Consider the following 27304-nt stretch of genomic DNA (forward strand, 5'->3'; position numbering starts at 1 on the left):
GATAGACAGTTCATATGAGATGAGATGAAATGTTTTGAATAGTAGTTGAATAAAATATTGTTAGATATAATTTTTTAGTATTATTTTTATTTTAAGATTTGAAAAAGTTGAATTGTTTATTATATTTTTATATGTAAATTTGAAAAAATTGTAATGATGTGATAATATGAGATGAGATAAGGAGATTTGTGTATCCAAACCTAGCCTAGAATTATTGATTTAGAAATACAAGAATGAGACAATAAAAAAGTTCTATCCCCTCCTAAGTTATTTTACAAATATTTGGTAAAAATATCATCTTCAGCATTTGATTTCGATAATCAAATACGAGGTGTACATGTGAAGTAAAAGTTGGCACTGAACATGAGAGGTTTGTGAAACTATTTTGTAAGAATGTTCTCTTTTTTTTTCCTTTTTATTTTTAGAATGTTGTCATTTTTTTTCTTTTTATTTTTCCTTCCATTTCTTGCTTTAAGCTTAGTACAAAGTATTTTTCGACATAAAATGATTTTTTAAATAGAAATAGCTTAGCCACAAAGAGATTCTATGAAAGCAAATTTATAAATTGTCTGGTTTGAAATATTACATTAGATTGTAAAGTTATTTTTATTATAAAGTAAATTTAATATATGATATGAAGTCATTTGTAAATTTATTTTTATGAGATATCTTTATAACTATAACACTTTTTTTTTTTTAATATTTTCATAGTTATTAGTGTTTGGTAGGGCACATGTAGATCATAGATCAGCCTCAAAAGAGGAAAAAGGAGATGAACCCAAAAAGTGGGAGGGAGTTTTAAGAAAAACAGTGGAGATCAGAATGAGATCAAGATAAATAAAAGAAAAGAAAAAAAATGGCTTAGGTTTTCAAGAGTGTGGAGAGGATAGAGAGCAAAAGAAATCATACATAACAAAATGATATTGTTGTAATTGATCTATATTTTCTTGCTATGATCAGTCATACAGTATATACACTCACACCAAATGGATATATCCACCGATGACTTCAACTAAGATACCAATGATAAGGCCAATGGTGCCCTGATCTCACTCTCATGCAAATTGTTGCTTGGAAAGCAGCTTGATGATGAATTACTAATTTGCTTCCCAACCTTCCCAGTACAGGAAGCTTGAGCAGCCACAATTTTTTGACCTCCATCAGATATATTACGGCCTCCCCCTCCAGTTTCTGCGCCAAAGTGGGAGCTAACCTTAAATCCACATGAGCAGGAAATGGCTCGATATAAGAAGTTGAGGAACCAAAACAACCAAGGAAGGCAAACCAGTGTTACCCCAGCAATTGGAAGCCAAGAGGTGGATTGCATTTGGGCAGGACCATGTACACAATAAGGCAGCCACCTCTGGCGACTATAGAGATGAATAAAGCTGAACAGACGAGCCATATGAATGCACTTCTGGTACCTGAATCGGTTGCAGACATCTGGATGCAGATCTGGCTGAGATAAAAGATTAAAACTTCGTGAAAGCTTGGATTGAGGTGAGTGTGTTTGTCTCCTGATGTCTCTGTAGTTGTGGGGAGTGGGTTGCACGTCCGGCTCTTTGAGTCAATGTAGAAGGATTCTTTAAAGTACTGTACAATATAATATTGATCGTGACGGCCTTGACATTTTGCATCTATTCTTGTATCAATGGAGGCAACAACAATTATTTAGTAACTGATGTTGAAAATCATGAACTGGCACATGACTCTGTATGTCTATGTGGTTGTATGGATTGAACATGATCTGATAGCACGCACAAGCACAGTTGTAATTAATCAGGACAACTCTCTTTTTAGCCATAATCTTGGGTGACAAAGAAACACCCTGATCAGATATTTCAGTTTGCCTAGAAGAATTAAACACTTGTACGTGATCCAATTCGATCCTCTTTGACGAACATGCATACCCGTGAAAATGTACTTAGGAATTCTTCTTTCTCCAATCACAAGAGAACCCAATTTCCCGGCCATGAGTATATAAGAAAGATTGGTCATGAGTATTGATGAGTCAGGGCTTAAATTTGCCGTCCACTTTTACCATTACCATGACAATGTGGATTTGGTACGTATTTGCTTGTAGTATCAAGATCGATGCTGCAGGACCCATGCACGGGGTCACAAAAGCTGCAGTATCTGTCTGTAATCTGTGTGACCATGAAGACCGTATGTGTAGGTGTAGGTACACTCGAACTTATATTGTATCAAGAAGCGGAATATTGGCTTCGAAGGTGAAAACTTCATGTTGACTGTTCATGAGGGAACTTCGTCTTTCAGATCATAACCACATGATCCGAGGCAACCGTGCGTGCTTGCATGAAGGTAAACCGGCATATTGCTTACCTATATATATATATATATATATATATATATATATATGCGATCGATCAAGATGTCATTGATGAGGTTAATGCCATTTCGCTCTCATGTGAATCCGTGGACGAATCGTTGCTAGAATGGCTTGAAGAGGAGTTACTTTTCTTCTGCTTCTTCTTCCCTTGTGAGCTGCCATGATCATCTTGCTCCTCCAATCCTAGGATTGCTTCGAATTGTGCCCGCCTTCTTGCATCACTTTCTGGAGACCTCACCGGTGGCCGCTCTTCAGCTCTAGCCTCTATGGCCATATTATTATCTGCTGCATTTGCAACAATGGGACCACCAGCACCAGCACCACCTCCTCCTCCTGCTCCTCTTCCTCCTCTTCCATTGCGATCAATGCCAACGTCTCTAAATCCACAGGACCGAGAGACGACTCGATAAAAGCATGTGAGCATCCAGAACAACCAAGGAAGGCAAACGAATGCCACCCCAGCAAAGGGAAGCCAGGAAGCGTAAGGTGAATGAGGTTGCATTACATATAATGCAAGGCAAACGCCTCCAGCAGCTATAGAGATAAATAAAACGCAAGTGATTAGCCATATGAACGTGCTTCCGGCCCTTGGATCGGGTTCAGGCAGTGTCACACTGAGATATATAGAAGGCTTTAACTACCTGGAATATTTATAAGATCAAATTCCTCTTTTTCATCATCCATTTCGTTTCGCTTGGATTAATCGTTTGTACGAGAAGAAGATTGGTTCAAGGTTAGATCAGAAGGGTCTTTGAGAATCGAGGTATGTTAAGAGATTTTCAGATGGTGGACGTATTCAAAAGTTTGTTCACGTAAACTATATATGGCTTTGGTACGAAACAAACCTATGCACAGAATGGTGAGAGATCAGAGAGAGAAATTTAATTCAGATTGGTGGTTGATGTCTAAATTGTTGTGCTGCAAGTGCAAAAGCATTACATGACATGGATCAGCGTATCCTTAAAATTAATTATCTTGTAAATTCTTGCAATACGCAGATCAGCATCGCACATCACGTACATGAGTTGATCTAGACATCTGCGGACTATATATATATATATATATATGGGGAGGTCACATTCTTAAAACCTAACCATGTGAATCTTTTGCAATGCATGGGAATGAAATATACATCTCACATGACTTTGATGTGTGCTATATATGTTTTGCCCTACAAACTATCGAAAATTGATACATTATTTACTCAAATTACCAAAAAGTTACAATCTACGCCTTCCTTCCATTAAGATCCAACCACCCAATTGCCATTTCATCCATATCATTCATCTATGAGATGTAAGAATTAGACGAGTGTTACTAGCAGTTTTATAGTTTGAAGTACAATGTTGTAGTTTTAATAATTATGAGTAATGCTAGACACAAGTTTAGGATGTGCAAGTCTTATGCAAACATTTCAGAAAAATAAAATAAAATCCACCATAAAAAACGAGTTATGGTGCAAGATTTAATGCTTTATAAATCTGAAATGAAAAAAAAAAAAAAAAAAAAAAAAAAAAAAAAAAAAAAAACATTGGGAAGCCAGCCCATACATAAATGATAAAACAACTATTTTAACAAAGGAGTGATCGCAATATTCTGGTACAATCACCTGCCGACTTTAAGCATGTATATATAGTTCATATACTAATTACAAAGCGTTCTTTGTACTAATTACTAAGCATACAAGATCTATTTGCTGATATGAAAGCAAAAGTTTGGAGTAATGCACTCGACTTTCAAAAGTGACTTTGAACTACCCTTCAGTTTTGTTGCTGCAAAATTTGTGTCAAAGATGAATAAAATTCCTCAAGTGTGGACGGCTGAAGCACATTAGATGAATTTCATACTATCTTACTGCTGCACGGCCGTCTTTAGGAAATTGCCCTTATGGTTTCAACTCAATTTGGAATCTGATGTGCAGATACCGTTAGTAGCAAGTAGGGATATCTCAAGAGATGATCGTCTCGGTCAAAGGAACTTCAGGCAAATGTCGATCTGTGTCTATGCGGACAGAAGTCAATATCCGTTGTCTCTGTTGTTCGTGAACTTTCCTTCGATTGGCCTCGAGAATAATGAGGAGAGCAGTAATGTCAGCAGGGCTCACCCCACCAACTCTGCTTGCTTGACCAACGGTTTGTGGCCTGACCTGAAAGCAGGAAAAACCAATGAAAATAAAACAGAAATATATTCTAACAGAATCCTTTAAAATTATGTGGACTGATATTGTGGCTCACTAGTTCAAACACATGCATCTTCTAGTAACTAGCACGTTAACAATCGAATACTTCCTCGGTATCAGAGTACTCCCAATAAGAACACTTCCGAACAATTTTTTTCCTCTCTCCCTCTCAAAAAAAATCTTCGGCAGGTCTTTATTAAATGGATATGTTCATGCACCTGAACTCTCATGCATGTGCATCTTCAACAGTCTCCCTACTCTGAAAATTCGTTTTTCCCAAAAACACCAATGTACCCTCAATAGTTCCAAAATTTTGTGTCCAAAGACAATTCTTGTTTTTTTGCCAGGGATTATTTTTGGAGGCTCGGGAGGGGGGGCAGAACCACTACAGATTCAATTAGGAGTATACAAATTATGCAAAGATCACTTATGCTCACAATTGTTTTTCTAAAACAAATAACCACACACCTTGGAGAGTTTCTCACGTGCTTCAATAGACAAAGTTGTCATAGCATAATAATCCAAGTCCTCTGGAAGTTGTCTATGTTGTTGATGGACCATCTACAAAATGAAAAAGGAAAATATGGCATAATGAATTAGCACACCAGTAAAATTCCCATCATTCAATGCAATGATGAAGGGACAGATGAGATCTCAAATCCCTTATAATGAAGCTCCAATATCTCTTTACTTTATTATATCATATTTATAGTTTTTTTTTTTTTTTTTTTTGCAGCGTAGAGACATCCGCAATGGAATGCCCTTCGGCACAGGCGATATAGGAAAGACCGATAGTCAGTGTTACACCCTTGGTCAGTGTTCTCCCCGAAGAATCTATGGCTCCCTCATCAGAGTTGAAGGAAAATAGTGTAACGCCGAGGTCTGAAGGAGATGTAGGGTCCGTCGAAGTTGCATATAAGGGTCGCCGGAGGTGAAGGAACTTGATGTACTGTCGAGACTTGCTGCCAACCCAGAACCTCCCTCCAATGGTGACCATGACCTCCATTGGAGAGAACCAATGAAGTTGTTAAGGAGGTATGGGATTTGAATGTAGGAGATGGGGGGGGGGGGGGGGGGGGGGGTGTTTGTAGTTGGTAGCTTGCGAGGATGAATGTTTAGGTCCTGGTGTACAGTTGGGAGCTGTGTCTGGGGAAGATGTTGTCCCCTTGTTATCTCTTCCTCTATTAAACAATATAGCTAGATCATCATCGGATTAGGTTTTGCAAAAAGTTAATGAGATACATCAGTGTGTGGGGATTACATGTAGAGGATTTGACGACCAATTCACAACACTTCTCATTGTAATTGAGGCGGGTCACTCGCTTGAAACAAAATCCAGATTTAAGAAGAGCAAGGAGTTAAAGCATCTTACTTGGGCAATCAACTACGATGCAAAGGGAGATAGTACAAGTTGAGGGAGGGCATAAAGCCTTCCTTTGTCCTCATAGGATCATTCAGGTGAAGTATTAATTGTGTGCGAAACAAGGGGTTGGGGTAGTTACAGTGACTTGCTTTGCTTTGGGGAGGCGCATTTTGTTCCTATAGGGCTTGGTGTATATTGGATAGGTTTAAAATTTCTCCCTCTTGGACGAAGTTCATTAGGGGCTATCTATTATGGGCTAGGTGTTCTCTCTTGTATACACCCAATGTACTTGGTTACGTCTATTGATATTAATATATTTTTATTTATACTTTTTTTATAAGTAAGAATTTATTGAAACCACGTAAATAGGCATAGTCCAAGTACATAGGAAGTATATAAGAGAAAATGCCTAATTACAAACTAAAGCTGAAAAACAGCATGAAAGTCATTGGGAAAATATGCTATTTGCAATTATAGTATTTATACTATTTTATATTCTTCCTCCTCAAACTCTTTAAAAATCAGTAAAATATGCTATTTGCAATTAAATGCACTATTATCATTCACAACTTATAAACTATAGATACTAATCAATACGCCGCATATTCATCCTTGTCGAGTACAAGATATGATCAATTAGTTTGTAACATATTGTCTTAACAACCAATAATTAGTTATTCGGACAGACTATTGATATTAGCATCACATTGATAAATGTGCATAACACAAAAAGTAATCTGAAATTGTATTTACTGGTTTCATTCTTTCATGTTCCTTGTAACATGCGCACAAGGTCAGTCCTGTATAAGATGTGTTACCACCGTATTGTGACTTGTCACCACAGGAAGCAAGTCAAACTCAATATTTAAATAAACTTGGCCCCTCTTCGATTTTATTTTATTTTTTTGTTCCACTAATTCAATGCCCAGAAAAATGAAGATGAAAAAGTTATTCCAGATGGGGAATAAAATGAGGTGAGTTGGATCTGGATTTTTTACGAAAACCAAACCCAAAGATTCATTACTCACCTGTTGAAGTTGGTTTCGCTGGCGTGCAATGAAGCCTTCATACTTGATATCGATTTCAACACATTCTTTCTCCACTCTAGATAAGACTTCATTCCCAAAACCATGCTTATCAAGAACTTTATAAAGTATGTGTGGTTTCTTGAGAAGACTCTCAAGCGTTGAAGAGTCCTTTACAGGCTGGCCAGACAGGCTAGTAACATCAGCAGCCAGATCTCCTCCTGAGGTTAAAATAGAGAACAACAAAACCAAGTTCAGTTCACATATTAAATCCCTACAGTCAACAGGCCAACTAAACAAGTTAGTCAATATAATGTTCATTACGGGTCAAGCTCAAAGGCTCAAATTTAATGCAATATATATATATATATATATATATAGTTTAATATATGAGTCGTGTTCAAATGTTTGGTATTATGCTAACTGCAAGTACAACGAGTAGCCAAATGTTTGGTATTATGCTAACTGCAAGTACAATGAGTAGCCAAATGTTTGGTATTCCCATTTAAGATATTCTTGGATCAATAGTTCAATACCCTGGAACACCCGAGCAGTTAAGGAACAAATGAAAGCTTGAAGTCTGCTCCCCCTGCTGTGTTGGTCATTTGTTTTGAGAAAGTCTTGAGAGCAGAGAAAGAATGCGAAGACGATTCTCTATTAACATTTTATTGGAACCAATAAGAGGAGCTTTTGAATAAGCATAAAAATGTCATAACAAACAATTCCATTTTCTGAATACATATCATTATTATAACATATAATTTGGAAGGATGGAACTGCATTTTTTTTTCAGCCACATCATTTACTCCCCGATATATTACATGAAAATTGATAGTATATGTAATAAAGTTAAAAGTTATTAAATGAAAATTATAATATCGTATTAAGTTAGTTATTTTCATTTAAGGCTAATCTTTTAATTTTCTTAACACATCTTTTTGATTTCTCAAGTCATGTTTTTCTTAGTTTTGTAACCAAAGGATTCATTAAAGGGTGAGACTTGAGCTGTGCCACCTATGATGGAATGACAACAAGGATATCAGGAGTTTAAAGGAGTATAGTAACACCCCAAATTGAGCATATGAATGTGGTAAATGGGATCCCACACTGACTAGTCGTTTGGAGTATAAGCTCAAATATAACTTAAGCTTCTCTTGGATCATTACATGAAGAGAATATGGAAAAGAAAAATGTAATGAAGAAAGTGAATTTTGGTGGTTTTTTCAATCATATTACCCAATTCTCCATCCATTTCTCACCATTTTGGATATAACATCTTGGTGAGACCAAAGGGAACATAAGTTAAGTTATCCATCTTTCTTTCCTTTTATCTTCATTGTTACAAACAAAGGTATATAAAAGAGGAGCCATTTTCCTTTCTTCTCTTCTTTTAACGACAAACCAAACATAGTGGAAGATGAAGAAAGAAAAAGAATAAAGGTACAAACCTGAAATCCTAACAGTTTTCAACCGTTTCTTTTCCTCTGAAATGTGAGCTTGCTTATTCTGGTATAGTTTCCAGCGTCTATCATCTATCAACCCAATTTCACGGCCCAAAGGTGTGAGACGGCTATCAGCGTTATCAGATCGGAGTAGCAATCGGTGTTCTGAGCGGCTAAGAGAAACAAAGAAAAAACACTTGAATAATAAAATTTTCGTGAACAAAAGATAGGAACAGTTTGTGTACTAGTTTGCCACCCTCAAATTAAGTAATTTGTCATGCACACGCAAGGTCAGCATGCTCTGAGAAAGCATTCTACTTATGTTTCTGTCAAGTGACATTCTAGCATCTTACTTCTGAACCCTCGCATTCAGACATTCTAGCTTAGGCAATTTCTGGCCTCCATACAATCTTTTGCGCAAATTTCATAAAATGGCACATGACATGACTGGTGCATAACACAAAATGTCAAATATGGAACATTAGTTAGGATACTAAATCTCACTTTCGTTTACCAATCAAAATAAATAAATAAATGTCACTTTCCTGGACATGCAAGGACTTGCATTTACATGGTAGTGCGATATGGATAAATATACCACACATGGAATAACCTACGACCTAACCCTCCATGCCTTACAAGGGGGAGGAGACATCACGTGGTCTGAAAATATTGGCCTGAGACTTGATGGAATTGTCATTTTAAAAGCATAAAAAGACACCAATTATTTGACTCAAGATGTTGGAAATGTAGTGCATATAAGACACCGAAGTGTAGTGCCTAACATAAATGATTTATTTATTTTTATTAAAATCAAGTATTCTACTCAAATATTAGCAATTATCACCATAAAAATAGTTGCCAAGGGCAATAAATAAATAAATAACCATAGAAAATTATTGTAACAATATTTTGAGGTCATTACCTTGTCAACATTCGGTAAGGCTCTCGAAGATCCTTAGTGACCAGATCATCAATCAGTGTCCCTATATAACTGCTCTCCCTCTCAAGAACAATAAGAGGCTTACCATCTGCATGTCTGGCAGCATTGATACCAGAAATGATGCCCTAAGGAGAAAGGAGTAAATAATTCGAAAGAAGGTTTGTTACATACAGAAAATACCATACTGCCAAGAAGCATAGAATTCTTTCTCTACCAAGGCAAGAGTACAAAGATAAACCAATAACTCCACCAGTAATGTTTTCCATAATAGTCCAGGACAAAAAATGTTACAAAGATAATTTACCTGCGCTGCAGCCTCTTCATAGCCTGTGGTTCCATTTATCTGACCGGAGAAGAAAAGTCCACTAATTTTCTTCGTCATAAGTGACCTAGAGCATTGATGAGCAGGCAAAAAATCATATTCTACGGCGTAAGCAGGCCTCAGCATTGAACAATTTTCAAGTCCGGGCAAAGTTCTTAAGAGTGGTAACTGTAGTCTCTCCGGTAAACCAGTTGAGAAACCCTGTAAAGGAAGAAAAAAACCAGTTACAGGAAAACTGTTGAATATATGCTTCTATATTAGAACAAATATGATACAGAGTTCTAAGAGTAATCTGCTCAAGACTCATGCCACAAAATAATTTGACTACATTAGAAATAGTTGAGTTCAACTGTCAAATGGAAGCTAATGCAACTAGATGAATTTGGTCAATGCCAGCAGAAACCATGTTGATAATCAAATCCCATAGATAAAAAGCACGGCTACCAGAATAGAGGATAAGAGTACCTCCTTGCATGTTTTTTATTTTTTATTTATTTTTTACATGTAACAAGTCTAATTAAAAAAGCACAATAAGGGGCAGCCCTGGGACATGGGATGCAAACAAGAAAAACACCCAGAAGGTCAAAGAACTCCAATAAATTCGAAAAATTAAAATAAAATGTTGTAGCTTCCATCCAATTATATAGAAAATCTTGAGCACAAAAGCTTCAACCCCATTGTCAATGATTGACATTCCTAAAAAGTGTGCATTTCTTTCTCAACAATGACATCACATTTAACAATATGGAATCAACTTCCAAATTTCACCACTACAATGTCCACCGAAGTATCCGTTCCATCGATGCAATAATTCAACTGACACTTTTGACAAGACCCAGTTAACCCCAAACAAGTGAAGCACAGGAGTGTGCATCTCCTTAGCCCAAAATCATTATATCCTCAAGTTCCTGAGAAAATTAGCAAGTCTTTCAAGACATGAAACCAAGGATCCTAAGTCCAAATCTTTGTACGGCTTATAGAATATGGTGTTCCATTGAAAATTGTCATTAGATCAGTCCATATATTCTGACACTGTTGCATCTTTATCCTGTGCAAGTCTTCTGATAGCCAACTCTAATTCTTGGATAAACTGACTCCATCAGGTAAAGCAGGAACAGACTGATAAAGTTGAGAGAACTAATCAACAGGTGGAAGAATGGGACTTATTTCAAATTGCAACCATGATAGTGGTGAGATATCTAATCACAACAGGTGGAAGCAAGGCCCTCATTTGAAATGGCAACAGTGATCCTGATATTTTAGGCATTCAATTATGATGGTGGTGTACATATCTTTCACAAAAGCCAAAAGGAAAACAGGCAAAGGGAAATCTATTGGGGCCTTGAAATGAACGCCCTGTTGATGTTTCTATCAGCACAAGATGGACAAAGCATGAAGGCTTTCTTTCCATTTATTCCAAGCCGTATCACATTAGACTAAGGAGCGAATTCAATTAACAAAAGATGACAAGGCTTATTGCCAGCAACTAACCTCGTGCCTCGGTACACTTTTTAGGGGTTATCAAAAAGAAAACACATGCAAAAACTTTGAGCCATTTGAGACTTATGAATCAAAATAACATATAAATACATTTATATATATATATATATGGTTTTCCATTCAAACAGTAGCAAACAAAAAAAGGTCTGGTTTGCAGGCTCACCTGGACATAAAGCTCTGGTACGCTTCGACCCTCTGGTTCAAGAAATATTTGATGAGACTCCTTATCTTGAAACCTCACAATCTAATAATATATATATGTTAGAGAGAGAAGAAGAAAATACCAGAGTAAATATAATCAGTAAATTACTCATACTTTTAAAAAATAAAAATTAAAGCATAATACAGGAGCAGGATAAGAATAACCTCAGGCTTGCAGGTTTTCAGTATTTTTGTTTTAAATAAGAAGTAATTTTATTAGAAACAAATGTATAGGCAAAGCCCATGTACACAGTAAGTATACAAAAGAAAAAACCTAAATAAATTCTAGGAAACAGAAAGTGACACCAGAAAATCATGAACAGGAGCTCCTTTAATCACTAAAGCAGAAAACCAAAACAACAAAGAAAGGGCTTTATGGCGGTTTGAACCCTAGACCATAGAGACCAATGCAGGTTTTCAGTATTAATCACCCGAAAGAAGTTTTTACTTTGCTTCCCCCTTAAAACAAAAGTTTAGAAGATCAAGATAAGCCACCGTTTCCTCACCCTGCTCTGGACAGTGCCAACATAGTAAGGAGAAGGTGATCTTCTTCACCAGTATTTATAATAAACTATTATTCTTGATGATGCAGAATTCAACAGAGATATTTTCAGATGAACAACTCTTATTTTGAAACTATACTCAGGATATCATCACAAATGAGAAAAAGAAAGAAAGATTTTAATTTTCAGGGGTTATCATGACAGAAATGGCAAGTGATGACTGAAGTATAATATCTTTTCTGTATTTTACATGAAACAGGGAGATCCATGGATACATGAATGGAGAACAGCAGACATTCCGTAGGGAAAAATAATGAATTGGATGAGAGAACAAAAAATGTATAGTGATAAGGTGAGAAGATTTATCAATATAGCAACAGAGATATTTGAGCTCTACAAATATAAAAAAAAAGATAATGCGGTGAGAGAAAAAAATGTACAGTGGAACCTGCAGTGATATAGTTGTTTATGGCTTGGACAACAATAATGATCCTTTGTATTTGCAAAATAACATAAATACTAGGATACGAATGGCCAACTACATGCTTTCACATAGGTATCAGTTGGAGAATGAAAACCTAAGAAGAATGAGATTTCCTTATTTAATTCCTTTGTTAATCATTTGCAGAACAACCAAAAACTATACAGAAAGTAAGATGTAAATGTAAACATTGTATCAGTACCTAGTTCAATAAGTAATACATGTATATCTTAATAATTCTTGTCACTCGGTGCAGCTAAATATATCGAAGATGAAAGTATAAATCTCATATAGTAGGGAAATCACATTTCATAACCTCATATAGATGGATATGGAACTGAAAAAGATTAACTTTAATAAAGAACAAAGTATCATACGAAATGGTGAAGCAATACTCGGTATCAGTAATATTTGAAAAGGTAGATGTTATTAGTTGATACTTTGAAGGAAATACACAAATTTTGCGTCTATTCCATAGCATTTGGAGATGCCAATTAGTCCATTTGGTGAAAGGCAAAATGAATTTCACAAGATATTGAGGCATTACATAAACTATCAAGTTTACCTTATCTTCAATTGAAGGGCAGTATCTGGGTCCCTTAGCTTCGACCCATCCTCCGTAAGTGGGAGTTTCATGCAAGTTTTCTTTAATTAGCTGGTGAGTGCTCTTTGTGGTACGTGTCAGATAGCAGCACATTTGCTCCCTTTCAATATGAAAATCAGGATCAAAGCTAAACCAGCCGACCTGATAATTATTAACCCACATTAAAGACATGGAAATCAAGCAGACTTATCAGCCATCATCATTCATTTACTGCTTAAAAGAACAGGGAAAAAAAAAGTTTACTTGCCCTCCAATATGAGAAGCATAAACTCCTTGGAGCTATAATATGCAGAACACTGCATCACGACTTTAAGCTCAGTAAGAGGTTTGCCTAGTCAGGCAGAAAAAGAACCTAAGAATCATCTTGGATCTTACCCACCAATGACCGTGAAAAAACTTATCAATCTTGCCAAGTGACTAGTACCCTTAAACACACTAACATGGTGAGCGTACTGATAAATAGTTTGGACATGTAATCTAACGATATGTCAACTATGCACTAATAATGTGTTTTCACAAAGCACCTTGTGAAGAATGATCTGAAAACTTGCACAAAGTATGATTAATCCACTGAATCTGTTAAGAAATCCCCCATCATCTACGTGTGTGCTTGGTCATGAGACATACTTGCCGGGTCTCTCAAACTACTAGCTAAACTTTTAGGGTTGAATGCTCTAACATGGTATCAAAGTATGGCATAGATGTTCTCATACTCGATATGTGAGTCCACATTGCTCTGTATATCAGTGTAGGCTGGGTCACTTGACCTGCTTGCCTCAATTTCTGTTTCAATTAGACTGGATGTCAGAGGGCTGTTAAAGGTTCTCATATCGATTAGGTGTGTGGTTGCTGTTTGGTTATGGACTTATGGGCATATGCACTCATAGAGCCTCTCCACCTACTAGTTTAAAAATTTTTGTTGGATGCTCAAACATGGTACTAGAATCCAGTGTGTTTGTCCATGGACTCCATGTGCTAGGCCACTGTTTGTTAGGTAATTTGGACTGTTTGCCTCGGTTTTGATGTTGGGTGTGTATGCAGAGTGTGTTAAGAAATTCACATTGGTTGATGTGTGCTTGGTTATGCAGGTGGATATAGTTATTGGGTCTCCCTACCAACTAGTTTAAACATTTGGATTGGATACTTTAACAGAACCTACATATGAGTGTTAATGGAAGGACCTCTTCATCTCCATGCTGTGGTTCCAATCCAGAAAAGTCTACCGAACGACAATCCACACGTGCTGGGGTTCCAGTCTTTAGACGGTCAGTTTCAAAACCAAGGCGCTGCAAGTTCTCAGTAAGTCCATGTGATGCCGACTCACCAGCTCTTCCTGCAGGCATGGAAGTTCTACCAACCCAAATTTTGCCACTCATAAATGTGCCCGTAGTCAATATAACAGAAGGAGCATAGAAGTTCATCCCAAAAAATGTGCAGACACCTTCCACATTGTCATTATTTCCTATTAGGATATCTGTCACCATTGCCTCTCTGATAGAAAGGTTTGGAGTGCTGAAACAAGAATTAGATCACAAAGTTACCAAAAGGAAGGGAACAAAATCCCACATATATATGAAAGCAAGTTCAGGACAATGCTAATAAAAGGGCAGTTTATAGCAAGCAGATAAACATGATGGTCTGTTTCATGCATTTATCTTCTTTTTTTTTTTTATAATCCTTACTTATGGTAAGAATGAGACACCATTTAGTTCCATTGGCTTGTTTTGGGATAAGGAACTCACAATATTAGAGGCCTCTTGTCAAATAGATGACATTTTGGTTTATCATGCTTACAAGTATTTTGATTTCCATCAAGATGACCTCAAAAGCTGCTACAAATTTCAACGAGGGGAAAAACAAACACTAAAAACCTAAATAGAGATTGAGCATTTTAATGCATATTACCCCAAAGTGGAAAAGTGGAAGATTTAATTTCATGATATATTCCACATTTCATGACAAGTTGAATACAATGCAAATCTTCACTTATTTGTATCAAATGAAGTTTAGGGTTCTAAAGAAGAAACTTTGAAGAAGACAGAACAGAATTTTGCACCACCAGGATCATCTCACACGTCTCTCTGATGCAGGATAAAATAATATAGGTAGTTATGCAAGTTCAGCAAAAAGAAGACAAAATGAATGACTGTCGGTAATAGATTCCTGGTGGAACATTACATCTTAAAGCACAGCATGAGAGTACATATTTCCACAATCTGAACTTTATGGCTCTAGTTGTGGTGCTATAACTTTGAAAGGGAAGCCTTATGGAAAGGGGTGATTGATGGGAAGTATGGGTGTGCAGGGGGGGTTGGTGCTCTAATGAAGGGAGAGGGGCATATGGTGTGGGGTTATGGAAGCATATAAGGAAAGGATGGGGGGTTCTTTCTAGCAATACCGGGCTGTGAATGGGGAATGGCCAGAGGATAAGCTTTTGGCATGATGTTTGGGTGGGAGACATGGCTCTTAAAATTACTTACCCCACCATTTTCAGAATTGCACGGGAGAAAGAAGTGATGGTGGCTGACTTGAGGGGATCTACACATCAAGAGTGGAACATCAATTTCACTAGGGAGGCCCATGACTGGGAGGTGAGTGTGCTGGTGGAATTTTTTAATCTGCTCCATAATATTCCTCCTGCTGCAGCTGAAGATAAGTTGGTTTGGAGACCTTCTAAGAAAGGGAAATTCTCGGTAGATTCTTTTTATAAGATACTTACAGTCCAACCTATGCCCAACTTTCCGTAGAAGAGCATATGGAAGAGTAAAGCACCTCCCAAGGTTGTGTTCTTTGTTTGGACAGCAGCCCATGGGAAGCTTCTAACCATTGATAACTTAAGAAGGCGTGGTCTTGTAATTATGGATTGGTGCTGTATGTGCAAAAACAGTGGGGAAATAGGGGACCATTTACTTCTACATTGTGAGTTTGTCTGGCATACATGGAATCATTTTTTTAGCAGGATGGGTCTAGCATGGACAATGCCGGGAAGGGTTGTTGAATTACTTGCAAGTTGGAGAGGGATCTCAGGGATAGCACAGATCGCAACTATGTGGAAGATGGCTCCCATTTGTATTCTTTGGTGTATCTGGAGTGAAAGAAATGATAGACTTTTTGAGGACCACGAATGCTCTGTTGATGAGTTTAGGAGTTTTTTATGGAAGACTTTATTTATGTGGGCCATTGCTTTAGACTTTAATGGTCTCAACTTCCATGATTTCCTTGTAATAGTTCTAGTTCTTAAAGCGGTGTTTTCCATGTATACTTCCAGTGTACCTGGCTTATGCCTTTCTTTATATCAATAAAATTTCATATTACTTATCAAAAAAAAAAAAAACTTTATGGCTCTAGATCACACAAATGTGTGGCGCTCTTGTATGGCCAACTAAATGGCAAGATGGGCCACCAAATCAGTCATATATGGTACAATGAGAATTCCTCTTGCCAAACACTAATTTAGAACAGTATGTGTAAGAACCACCTTAGCCAAAAAAACAGACACTAGAAAGAATACTGCACGGAGATTAAACACACGCACACACACATGCCTTTCCACTATAGTTCTCATTTGCATAGCATATTCCCGTTTATCAGTTTGTGCACGCAACGCTCGAACTGCAGGACCTCTAGAGACATTGAGAACACGCTTTTGTAAATAGCACCTGAGGATAAAATAAAAGTGAAGATTAGTTGCAAATAATATGAAGCAGGAACATAAATCTTGGAGACTAAAACCACATCCTAAACAAAATGTAATTCCCACAGTACACATAATTGCACAAACTTGTATGAGGTATAAGGGATTAAAACTACAAAAAGAAAATCAGATAATACCATAAAATGTGAGAAGAAAAATTCACCAACGAAAATAAGAATGGAGAAGTTTTTTCTTATAATAAGTTAATGAAGAAGGGGAAAGTATCAGTAAGCATCAATGAGCTTCTATGAAATGGTTTCATGGGATTTTACACCACTGCTCACACAGGTGCTTCCCCCAAAGGCAGATCACTCCCCATCCAAAAGGGTACAAAGCAAAGAAAACACATTGTTGAACTTCGCCTTGGCATATTTTAACTGAACAGAAACCTTACTGCTTGGTCATTGTCACTCTATTCAATGGCTCGAATTATACATTTACTTACATTGACATAGTTATCAAAACCTACTCCTCTTTCCTTTCTCACTCATCCATTCTATCCACCATCCACCTTTATGCATATAGAATTTGATCTTTCACAGAAAATACAGCCAAGAAAAAAACATTTCTTTAAAACTCATCTCTAGCAATCTTTTACATTGCTCATCCACTGCAAGGCCTCCCTAAACTTGGCAGCCTTTGATCATTAACCCATCCTAGTATCAGATTTGTCTTCACAACTAGGATCAACCGATGCTTGCAATAACACCACTATATAAGCCAAGTTTTTCTCTTCCGCCTTTGATCATACTTTCCACCATCCTCCTTAACATATGCATACGTAGCATCTGATGCAAAATACAATTTCTGAAAAGTTCCTCTAATTTTATTTATACAATACCCAGTGTCATTCAAACCTGCACTTGAACCCATATATCAGCACATGCCACCCTTAAAATCCCAAAGCTAGTAAAGTGACTTTCTAATCATATTTTTATCTAATTAACTTCATGATGATTTTCTTAAAGTCCAAGTGTTCACATTAAAAAAGAAAACCAGTAATTATGGGTTAAAGGAAACTCCATTTAAAAAATCAATAGCAAGCAACAATTGAGCAAGACCCTTTTTTAAGATTTCAACAGTGAAATTGAGAGGAAGAAATAATGTTACATGGATAGGAAGATGATAGATTCGAATGTTGTTAACATTGAACTTAAGTCTTTTGTGGTCGTGAGAGATGGTTCTAGGGTGATCATCACTGAACGTGGTTGGAAGTTTGTAAAAAAACTACACTTGGGATCAACTACAACAAGTTGGTTTATTAAGGCACTGGATGACTGCTTGAAGGTAAGGAAAAGAGAGTTCTACACAGCTCATCGAGAAGGAGATAGGGGCTTTATAGCTCAACGATGTTCCAACCCTCAAGGAGCATTCATGGCATTGGTGGAATATAAACAGGGGGGTCGTCAGAACTGTATTTTTATTCCTGAGGACCGTGAGGGAGCGGGATGGAGGAGGTTGATGGAGGTCTTGAGGGAGGTCCTTCCAGCGTCGACGGTAGTGCTGCCTCATCACTCCAGCGGCAGCATGGTAGCTTTACAGAAACCAAGCTACCTGGACATTGCTTGAGGTACTGTTAGACTGGGCTCTAGCTCTGACATGCGTGGGAGGGATGGTGGTTTGGTTGGGGTGCAGAGGAGTGGGGAGGATGGCAGGGGACGTGACGGACTTGACAAGGAAAGCATGGTTCGTCTCTTGTCAGAAATGCAGACTCAAATTTGTATTCTGCAGAGGAACATGAAGTTAGTGAAACGCAGCGTTGAGGAGGGGGGTGGAGGGAGTTGGGCTTGGGTCAGGCAGAAAGGCCTAGTTCTAAAGGGAAAGGGATCTCTGCCTATGGGCCAGTGAATGTCCAGCAGGCCCATAAGGCCTCTTGCGTGGCTCAACAGGCCCAGCCTGTCAAGCGGCAGGCCGCGGGGATAGCTTGGAGACGTCGGTCTCCAAGAGCCGAAACTTCATCGTCGTCGGGTGGGTCTCAACACCCACCGCCGACAATGGACCAGGGGTTGCCGTCAGAGGGGGAAGGCATTCCATTGACATCTGGGGTGCCGGAATCTTTGGCAGCACTTCGAGAAACAGAGGAGAAAGGTGCGATGGAGGTCGACGGAGGTTGCCGAGGTGTCCAATCATCGGGACTTGCACAGACAGGCGCGACGGAGGTCTCCGATGTCTCTCTGACATCATTGCAGCAGTTTAGTCCACTGGGGAGTGACGCTTCAGGGGAGATGGACGCAGATCCAGTCTCGGGACCTGCACATTTGGGTGCGACGGAGGTCGCCGATGCCCCTGCGGCGTCGGGGAATGCACAGAACACGCCGCCGACCACCGGCGAATGTTCAAGTGCAGTTCAGGCAATGCCCATGGCGGCGGAAGTGGCTGAGGGGGCTCTGGAGGCTATGGAGGTCGAAAAAGTTTGGCTTTTTGAGAAAATTTTGGAGGATGGGGAGGTGGATGAGGGGTATAACACTCGGGAGTTGTGGTTAGTGGATATGGAAGGGGGGATTGATGGGGGTACTAGGTCATCTTCAGTGGTGTTGAAGGAGGCTGACTCTATGGTTCAACCTGTGGATCAGCTTATGGGCAGCGGCATTGAGGGTGATAAGGATGAGTTGGAAAGTCCTATCCCGTTACGCATTATTTCTCCAAAGCCAGTGTACAATATAACAGAAGATTGGCTGTTAAAAAAAGTAGAGGAAGTTCAAGAGTGTGTGGGAATCTCATTTGCTGGGTATGAAGATCAGTTTAAGGCCCTTTTGATTGTGATGGAGGCAGGGAGACCTACAGCTCTGAAATCAGCAGTGAAACGGGACCGGGAGTTGAAACGTCTCAAATGCTCTATTAATTACGATAACAAGGAGGGAAGTGTGGGGAGGGAGAGGTTGAAGGGTAAGGGGACTTCGTTATTTAATGAAGCCTAAAATTCTTTCTTGGAATGTAAGGGGGATCAATGACGTGAATAAACGTCTCCGTATTAGATCCCTCATTGGTAGTTGGAAGGTTGCATTGTATGTCTTCAAGAGACTAAGTTGTGTGGTGTTGATAAATACATAATTCGTAGCTTGTGGGGCAGTTCCTTTGTGGGGTGGTGTTTTTTAGCTTCATCGGGGGCTTCGGGAGGTGTGTTGGTAATGTGGGATAAGCGAGTGGTGGAGATGGTAGAGGATTGCATGGGGGCATTCACAATGGCTGTATCTTTTAGGAACATTGCGGATGGGTGGAGGTGGGCATTAGCGGGTGTGTATGGGCCCAATATAGATAGAGATAGAAGCTTTTTGTGGGAGGAATTGGCAGGTCTTCAATCCTTATGGGATTTACCCTGGATTTTTTGCGGAGATTTTAATATTGTTCGGTTCCCTAGTGAGAGGGCAAGGGCCTCTACGTCGTCAGGGGCAATGGAAGCCTTCTTAGAGTTGATCTTTGATCTGAATCTTGTGGATCTTCCGCTGGTTGGGGGGGCCTACACTTGGTCCAATAGCCGAGGGGGGTCCCGGCTGGACAGATTTCTAGTCTCCTCTTCTTGGGAGACGCACTTTCCGGATCTATGTCAGAAAAGGCTGCCACGTGTTTGCTCCGATCATTTCCCAATTTTGCTTGATTGTGGTGGAATTCGTGGGGGTAGACATTCCTTCAAATTTGAGAATATGTGGTTGGAAGTTGAAGGATTTGCGGACAAGGTAAGGGCTTGGTGGGACAATTATTCTTTTGAGGGTACCCCTAGTTTCATAGTGGCAGGTAAACTTAAAGCCCTCAAGTATGACTTGAAGAAGTGGAAGGAAAAAGAATTTAGACATACGGAAGTGCAGAAAAATATCCTTTGGGATGAGTTGCAGGCTTTGGAGGAAAGGGTAGTTAATGCGGATTCTTTATTACGGAAGAAAGTAGTGGTGACCGAAATTGAGAAAGTTTTGTTGTTGAAAGAAATATCTTGGAGGCAAAAATCAAGGGAAATTTGGTTGAAGGAGGGGTATAAACGTACTAAGTTTTTTCACAAGGTGGCTAACTCACATAGGCGCAACAATGTTATTGAAGTACTCCATTTTGGTTCAAATGTGTTACATTCTTCCGAAGAAATCCAAGACCACATAGTGCAGTATTATGAGGATCTCCTTGCTGAAAAAGAAGAATGGCGTCCCAAAGTAGATGGTTTACCCTTTGCTCAGCTGGATTTGGATGTAGCAGGTTGGTTGGAGAGGCCGTTTGATGAAGAGGAGGTGCATCTCGTGGTGAAAAGTATGTGCAAAGACAAAGCACCGGGTCCGGATGGCTTCTCTATGGCTTTCTTTCAAGAGAGTTGGGACATAGTGAAGGAGGAAGTGATGCAGATTTTTCATGCTTTCCATACTAGTCAAAAGTTTGAGAAGTCACTAAACGCCACTTTCATTGCTCTTATTCCGAAAATAGTCGGTGCATGTGAATTGAAAGATTTCCGGCCTATTAGTTTGGTAGGTGAGATATATAAAATCATATCAAAGGTGTTAGCTAATCGTATGAGTTTGCTCATGGACAAACTCATTTCCAAACCTCAAAATACATTTGTAAGGGGTCGGCAAATTCTGGATTCAATTTTGATAGCAAATGAGTGCTTGGACAGTCGGTTGAGAGAGGGCATCCCGGGGGTCCTTTGCAAGCTTGACATGGAGAAAGCTTATGACCATGTGTGTTGGGATTTTCTCTTTTATATGCTTAGACGATGTGGTTTCGGGATAGATGGTGTGAATGGATTAAACATTGCGTCTCAACTGCTCGGTTCTCGGTACTAGTCAATGGAAGTCCTTTTGGTTTTTTTCATTCTTCCAGGGGTTTGAGACAAGGGGATCCGCTATCCCATTCCTTTTTGTTATTGTACTGGAGGCATTGAGTCGTATGGTGGAGGCAGCTGTAAGGGGGGATTTCTTGCTGGTTTTTCAGTGGGAAGCAATAGTAATACCAGCCCCATTTCTCATTTACTTTTTGCAGATGATACGCTCATTTTTTGTGATGCTGTTAGTGGCCAGATTCAAGCTTTAAGTGCAGTTTTGTTGTGTTTTGAAGCTGTTTCGGGACTCAAGGTGAACTTGGAGAAGTCGGAGTTGGTTCCGGTGGGGGAGGTGAACAATATAGCCTCTTTAGCGGAGTTACTAGGTTGCAAAATTGCCTCTCTCCCTATGAAATATTTTGGTCTCCCCTTGGGGGCGTCTTTCAAAGCAAGGAGCATTTGGGATGGTGTGGTAGAGAAGGTTGAGCAACGACTTTCAGGATGGAAGCGGCTATATCTATCGAAAGGGGGGAGATTAACCCTTATCAAAAGTACTCTTTCCAACCTTCCCACTTACTATCTTTCTCTATTTCCATTACCGGTGAGTGTGGCAAACCGGTTAGAAAAGTTGTTTAGAGCTTTTTTGTGGGGTGGATTTGGGGAGGAATCCAAACTTCACCTTGTGAGTTGGCAAAGGGTGAGCTGTCCATTGGCGAATGGGGGGTTAGGGGTGCGAAATTTGTGTGTTTTCAACAAGGCACTCTTAGGGAAGTGGTTGTGGAGGTATCATATGGAAGGAAATTCGCTGTGGAGAGAGGTTATTGATCATAAGTATAGTTGTGTGTGGGGGGGATGGTGCTCTAAGGAGGGTAGGGGGTCTTACGGAGTAAGCTTGTGGAAATTCATAAGGAAGAGGTGGAATACCTTTGAAAAACATCTTAAGTTTGAGGTGGGTGATGGAACACGTATCCGCTTTTGGTTCGATGTATGGAGTGGGGAGAGCCCTCTTTGTTTGGCTTTCCCAGTTGTTTTTAATTTGGCTGGAAATCAGCAAGCCCCAGTTTCAGAAGTTCTATGTCGTGCCAATGGGATGGTCACTTGGAATGTCAATTTTACAAGAAATGTTCAGGACTGGGAACTAGAAGAGCTGGCAGATTTTTACAGTTACTTGTATTCAGCAAAGCTAGGGCCAATGGGGGAGACCGTATGTTGTGGACTCACACGAGGAAAGAAAAGTTTACTGTTAAATCTTTCTACAAGGTTTTGACAGCCCTACAGCCCACTTTCTTTCCTTGGAAGAGTATATGGAAGGTATTAGTGCCTTCTAAAGTTGCTTTCTTTACTTGGACAGCTGCTCTTGGGAAGATCTTGACGGTTGACAATTTAAGAAAACAAAGTATGATGATCACGGAGTGGTGCTACATGTGTAAAAAGAGTGGGGAATCGGTAGATCACTTGCTCTTACATTGTGAGGTGGCTGGGGAGCTTTGGGCTGGTATTCTTAGTAGAGCTGGGCTAAGTTGGGCTATGCCCAAGAGTGTGGTGGATTTAATAGCATGCTAGAACAGACCTCATAGTAGTGTCCAACTAGCAGCCGTGTGGCAGATGATTCCTTTGTGCTTAATGTGGTGTTTATGGTTGGAAAGGAATGACAGGTGCTTTAATAACAAGGAGCGTGCAATGGGGAAAATCTGGAACCTTTTTGTATTCTCTATTTTCTAGTGGTTTTCTGCTATTGTATTGAAGGGAGGGAATGTTCATGAGTTTTTATCTTCTTTCTAGTCTACTAGAATGTAATTAGGTGCCTCACTTAGTATATTTCCTGTGTACTTGGGCTTCGCCTAATTTCATTCACATCAATAAAGATTATTACTTATCAAAAAAAAGATTTCAACAACTGCACTTGACCATAAGTCAGTGGCCAAAGTAGATTCAAGAAAGCATAGCAACTAAACATTACCTATCAGCAACCTTCCCAATTTCACCACCGAGTGCATCCACTTCATGTACTAGTTGTGATTTTGCAGGTCCACCTACTGCTGGATTGCAAGGCTGGAATGAACTTCCTAGTAAGAATCTCTTTCTATAACTTTGAAATATGAATCTGACAATTAAAAAGCTGTTTATCGTGAATCTTGTGCGTGCGTGCGTGTGTGTGTGTGTGTGTGTGTGTGTGTGTGTGTGTGTGTGAGAGAGAGAGAGAGAGAGAACCTCGCAAGCCCTGAGTTTCAAAGTCAGAGAGTTGGTTTGCAGAATGATGGTTTATGTACATAATTTTCTTTTATTGCCAAGTTACACACATTCACAGTGAGTTTGAGCCCACATAATCAACCCCCCATCCAGAGTTTGATGTGCACAACTGTTTGTTTTTAGATATTCTATCCAATGTAAATAGTCTCGAACTTCGTAACAATACACTATTAAGCCTTACAGCCAATCAAAATAAAATTTAGGGCAACAAAAATATGAGCAACATTGTCAATGGCACTCACTAGCTACTTAACAAAAACGTTTAAACAGAAAAGAGCAGTTTATGAAACAATAGGATGAATGTAAGATTATATTTGAAATTTTGGTCAGAAGAAAGATACAATAGACACAGTTAGACTAAATTGCCTCTATAAGGAGCTCAAATAGTTACCTGCCAAGCAATTCGATCAATATTTAGTGTGAGAAGAAGAGTTTTTGCCCCTAATCGAGCAGAGGCAAGTGCAGCCTCACAGCCTGCATGTCCTCCTCCAACAACAATGACATCAAATCTTTCATCTACTGCTCCAACATTATCCTTCCAGTCTGAAAAATGTCGAAAATGGAGTTTATGCCTTTGCAGGGATTTGGATATTCATCAACGAAAAGAAAATAACAGAGAAGTCGATTTAATATGAGAATGGCAAGGTATATATTTAAAATTAACAAAATGATGCAGAATAGATTTCTATGTGCGGATAAAGATGATGTACAATATTCGTTCCATAAAATGATTTTTTCACAAGAGTTTACAGAAAGGTATGCATGGTGCATCAGAAAAAGCTCGGAGTTCAAACAATATATTTAGGTGCATAAATACTTTTAACTTGTCACTACGCGTTAATATCAACAACTGCAATTTATTCTCTGAGTCCTCCAAACCATTCGCTTTGTTTCCCAGTACATACAACGTTAAAATAAAATGAAGTTTCTATAACTCCTACCATCCTCATTGCCTTAGCTGATCACAGTTTTCCAATTGTGAGGCACCCAAACCACCAAGCAGCACAAAACCCAAAAGTCATGCTATTTATTTCCTTCCTCCTCCCTACTTTTCTCAGCAACCGAACAAAACATATGTAATTACCCACCCCTCGGCCCTCCCCACAACCCACAACCACAGACATGTTTGATTAAACTCATCAAAGAGTATGACGAAGCTAATACGAACGTACCTGTACCACGAGAGCCCGAAACAGCGGAGACGGAAAGCCGGCGGGAGAAGTGGCAGCTGAAGAAGAGGGGACGTTGGCTAGGCCTCCGGCGGAAGGTGAGGACGTGAGACTTTGGAAGGTTCAGAATTGGACAAGAGAGAGGGAAGTGACGGGCAAGGCGGGAGAGATGAAGTGTGAGTGTTGCTGCCATTGTGGGAAAGAGGTCAATATGGTGTTACTCCCTCAGTTGCGAAGGTCATGGATGGATTGGCCAAGTCGCAGGAGAGGATGGGCTTCGCTGAAGGCTGAGCCGCTGAAGCACATACACAACACAAGCATATACTATGCCCCGTTGGATGGTGTCACATTACAAATTTTCACTCTTTTGTTATTATTATTATTTATTTATTGGACCGATTCGCCCATCTTCAAATGTTAATACATTAATGTAATTTGATTTTAATTGAGTGCAAATAAATATAACCTAAATAGTTTAATAAACCATCATATTGTTGAACAATTGGGTAACTTAGAAGATAAAAATGTTTTTTATTTTTCTTTCCATAGGTTTATTTAGCATTCAAACATCGGCTACCAACTCTGTTTGGACATGAGTTTAATTTATCCTGTCGTGCGGATCATAAGTCCCTTCCATTTGATGTTTAGATTGATAAAACTCGTGACGAATATCTTCGTTGGTCAACTTTATCTGATTTTTTATGCTTGTTTTGGATATATATATATATAGAGAGAGAGAGAGAGAGAGAGAGAGAGAGAGAGACGCACGCATAGGTTAATGTTATTTATCATTTATTTTACTATTATTTTATCATCATTCTATAATGTGGTATTGAATTATTAAAGATTATTTATTATATTTTATTTGTGAGTCAAATATTTAATATCACATAAAAAAATATTGATAGGATGATAGGGAAAAAAATGATAAATAAGATTTTTTTATATACATATGAATTTTCAGTATTTAAGTGTGTATTTTTTTTTTAATTAAACTATGAAATCACGCGTCCCATTAACAAAGGTACCGTGTGTTATTCATTATTGCTATTTGTATAAAAAGTAGTAGATTGTGCAATTTGTATTTTGTATACTATATATTAAACTGATAGTGACAAGAAGCAAGTGTCCCTTTTAACTGAGAGTATGTGAAATAATCATTATGTGGAGAAAGGATGAGAATTTGGATCAATAGACAATACCAATACTACAAATGAAAATGAGATGGACAAGGGAAAAGATTTTGTCATCATCAGGTGAACTCAGACATAATAGAATTATAAATTATATTCAAGCCCCCAAAAAAAAAAAAAAAAAAAGCTCATGATAATGAGTATGTTTTTGGAAATTAAGAAACATTACTAACATTTTTATAAATTCATGATTTAGGTCTCGTTTGAAAATACAAACCATCTCATCTCATTTTATCTCAAAATTTTTAATAATTTAATTCCAAAACATCACTCGAACACAAACATTTTTCAATTTCAAATCTATAACTTTTTTTATCTAATAGTTACATAATCACTATAACTTTCAAACAAAATACAAAATATAATTCAATTTTTTCAAATTATAAAACAAATATAATATTACAAAATTATATTATAAAATATTTTAACTTTATAATATTTTTATTCAACTTTTTAATTCATCTTTCTCAAAACTCAATAAGTACATGAACTCAAACTATTTCACTAATATTTATAAATTTTTCATTTCATCTTATTCTCCGAACTAGATTTAAATATGAAAATAAAGACCGGATCGGGAGCTAAAAGATTTCAAACAAACAAAAAATATCAATAAAATTTGAGTTTTAAGAAGAAGAAAGAAATAGGATAAATCGACGAATTACATAACATCTATTTGATTTATTATCATTTTTTTTATCATTTTTTTTCATTCAGTAAATCAATTTTATATAATAGGATTTGTTGGGAGCCTTCTTTACTGGGGGCTAATAATTTATCTAATAGAAGAGCCTGGCCTGAGATTTATTAAAGAAAATACTCTAATTACAATAAGATTATACAAAAACAATAATATAAATTGACGTAGATGTGGTTTGTCAGATTATAAAATTATTTTTATCGTAAAATAAATCTACCAGATCAGATTAAACTATATCAATTTATGAGATTATTTTTATATAATTCTGTGAAGGGAGAAAATCCCTTGGGTTGGGCTAAAGACAGGACTCAGGTTAGAACCCAAATACAAGGTCTAGGCTAGATCGGGCTGAAGGCAAGGCTCGGATTAGAGCCCAGGTACGAGATCTGGACTGGTTCAAACAGTAGCGTTTGGTCAAAACTTGGGTATAAGACAGAAGATGTATGAGAGGCTTAAGAAAGAAGGAATATCGCATTCAATGTCAGATAGGAAAACGTGCAGCGGTTCACACCCAGCATTAATGAGATAGGAAGAGCCCAGGACAGAAAACACGCCACATTCAATGCAACCTAAGGCCCGAACAACATACAGTGACACTGAGCACTTCATAGCCCGACAAACTGACAGCACAAAAATAGCTCGCGAGTAGA

At 38.4% G+C, this 27304-nt stretch overlaps 2 protein-coding genes across 2 annotated transcripts; both read right to left on the minus strand.

The window, feature by feature from the left end:
• Positions 1-2387: 2387 nt before the first annotated feature.
• LOC121249254 lies at positions 2388-3034 on the minus strand. Its single transcript, XM_041147967.1, has 2 exons — positions 2992-3034; positions 2388-2884 (listed from the first exon to the last, which is right to left on the minus strand). Exons 1-2 carry the CDS (start codon positions 3032-3034, stop codon positions 2388-2390), a joined length of 540 nt encoding a protein of 179 aa, XP_041003901.1.
• An 867-nt stretch (positions 3035-3901) lies between these two features.
• Positions 3902-25104, minus strand: LOC121250225 (tRNA uridine 5-carboxymethylaminomethyl modification enzyme MnmG). The gene is made up of 13 exons (XM_041149256.1): positions 24765-25104; positions 23984-24135; positions 23303-23394; positions 16459-16572; positions 14095-14425; positions 12875-13054; positions 11288-11368; positions 9607-9825; positions 9285-9427; positions 8366-8532; positions 6921-7138; positions 4998-5090; positions 3902-4496 (listed from the first exon to the last, which is right to left on the minus strand). The coding sequence occupies exons 1-13, from the start codon at positions 24952-24954 to the stop codon at positions 4299-4301; spliced, it is 2178 nt and encodes a 725-aa protein (XP_041005190.1). The 5' UTR covers positions 24955-25104; the 3' UTR covers positions 3902-4298.
• Between the last annotated feature and the right edge of the window lie 2200 nt (positions 25105-27304).

This window comes from Juglans microcarpa x Juglans regia, chromosome 2D (assembly GCF_004785595.1).
Source record: "Juglans microcarpa x Juglans regia isolate MS1-56 chromosome 2D, Jm3101_v1.0, whole genome shotgun sequence".
Taxonomy (NCBI): domain Eukaryota; kingdom Viridiplantae; phylum Streptophyta; class Magnoliopsida; order Fagales; family Juglandaceae; genus Juglans; species Juglans microcarpa x Juglans regia.

Excerpts from the sequence above, each read along its gene's own strand:
- LOC121249254 (XM_041147967.1), bottom strand. The coding sequence starts at position 3,034 with ATGGATGATGAAAAAGAGGAATTTGATCTTATAAATATTCCAG. Across the intron at positions 2,885-2,991 it reads TGATCTTATAAATATTCCAG|CTGCTGGAGGCGTTTGCCTT; the intron begins GTAGTTAAAGCC and ends TTATCTCTATAG.
- LOC121250225 (XM_041149256.1), bottom strand. The coding sequence starts at position 24,954 with ATGGCAGCAACACTCACACTTCATCTCTCCCGCCTTGCCCGTCACTTC. Across the intron at positions 11,369-12,874 it reads GCCCTTCAATTGAAGATAAG|ATTGTGAGGTTTCAAGATAA; the intron begins GTAAACTTGATA and ends ATATATTATTAG. Across the intron at positions 8,533-9,284 it reads CCTTACCGAATGTTGACAAG|CCGCTCAGAACACCGATTGC; the intron begins GTAATGACCTCA and ends TGTTTCTCTTAG.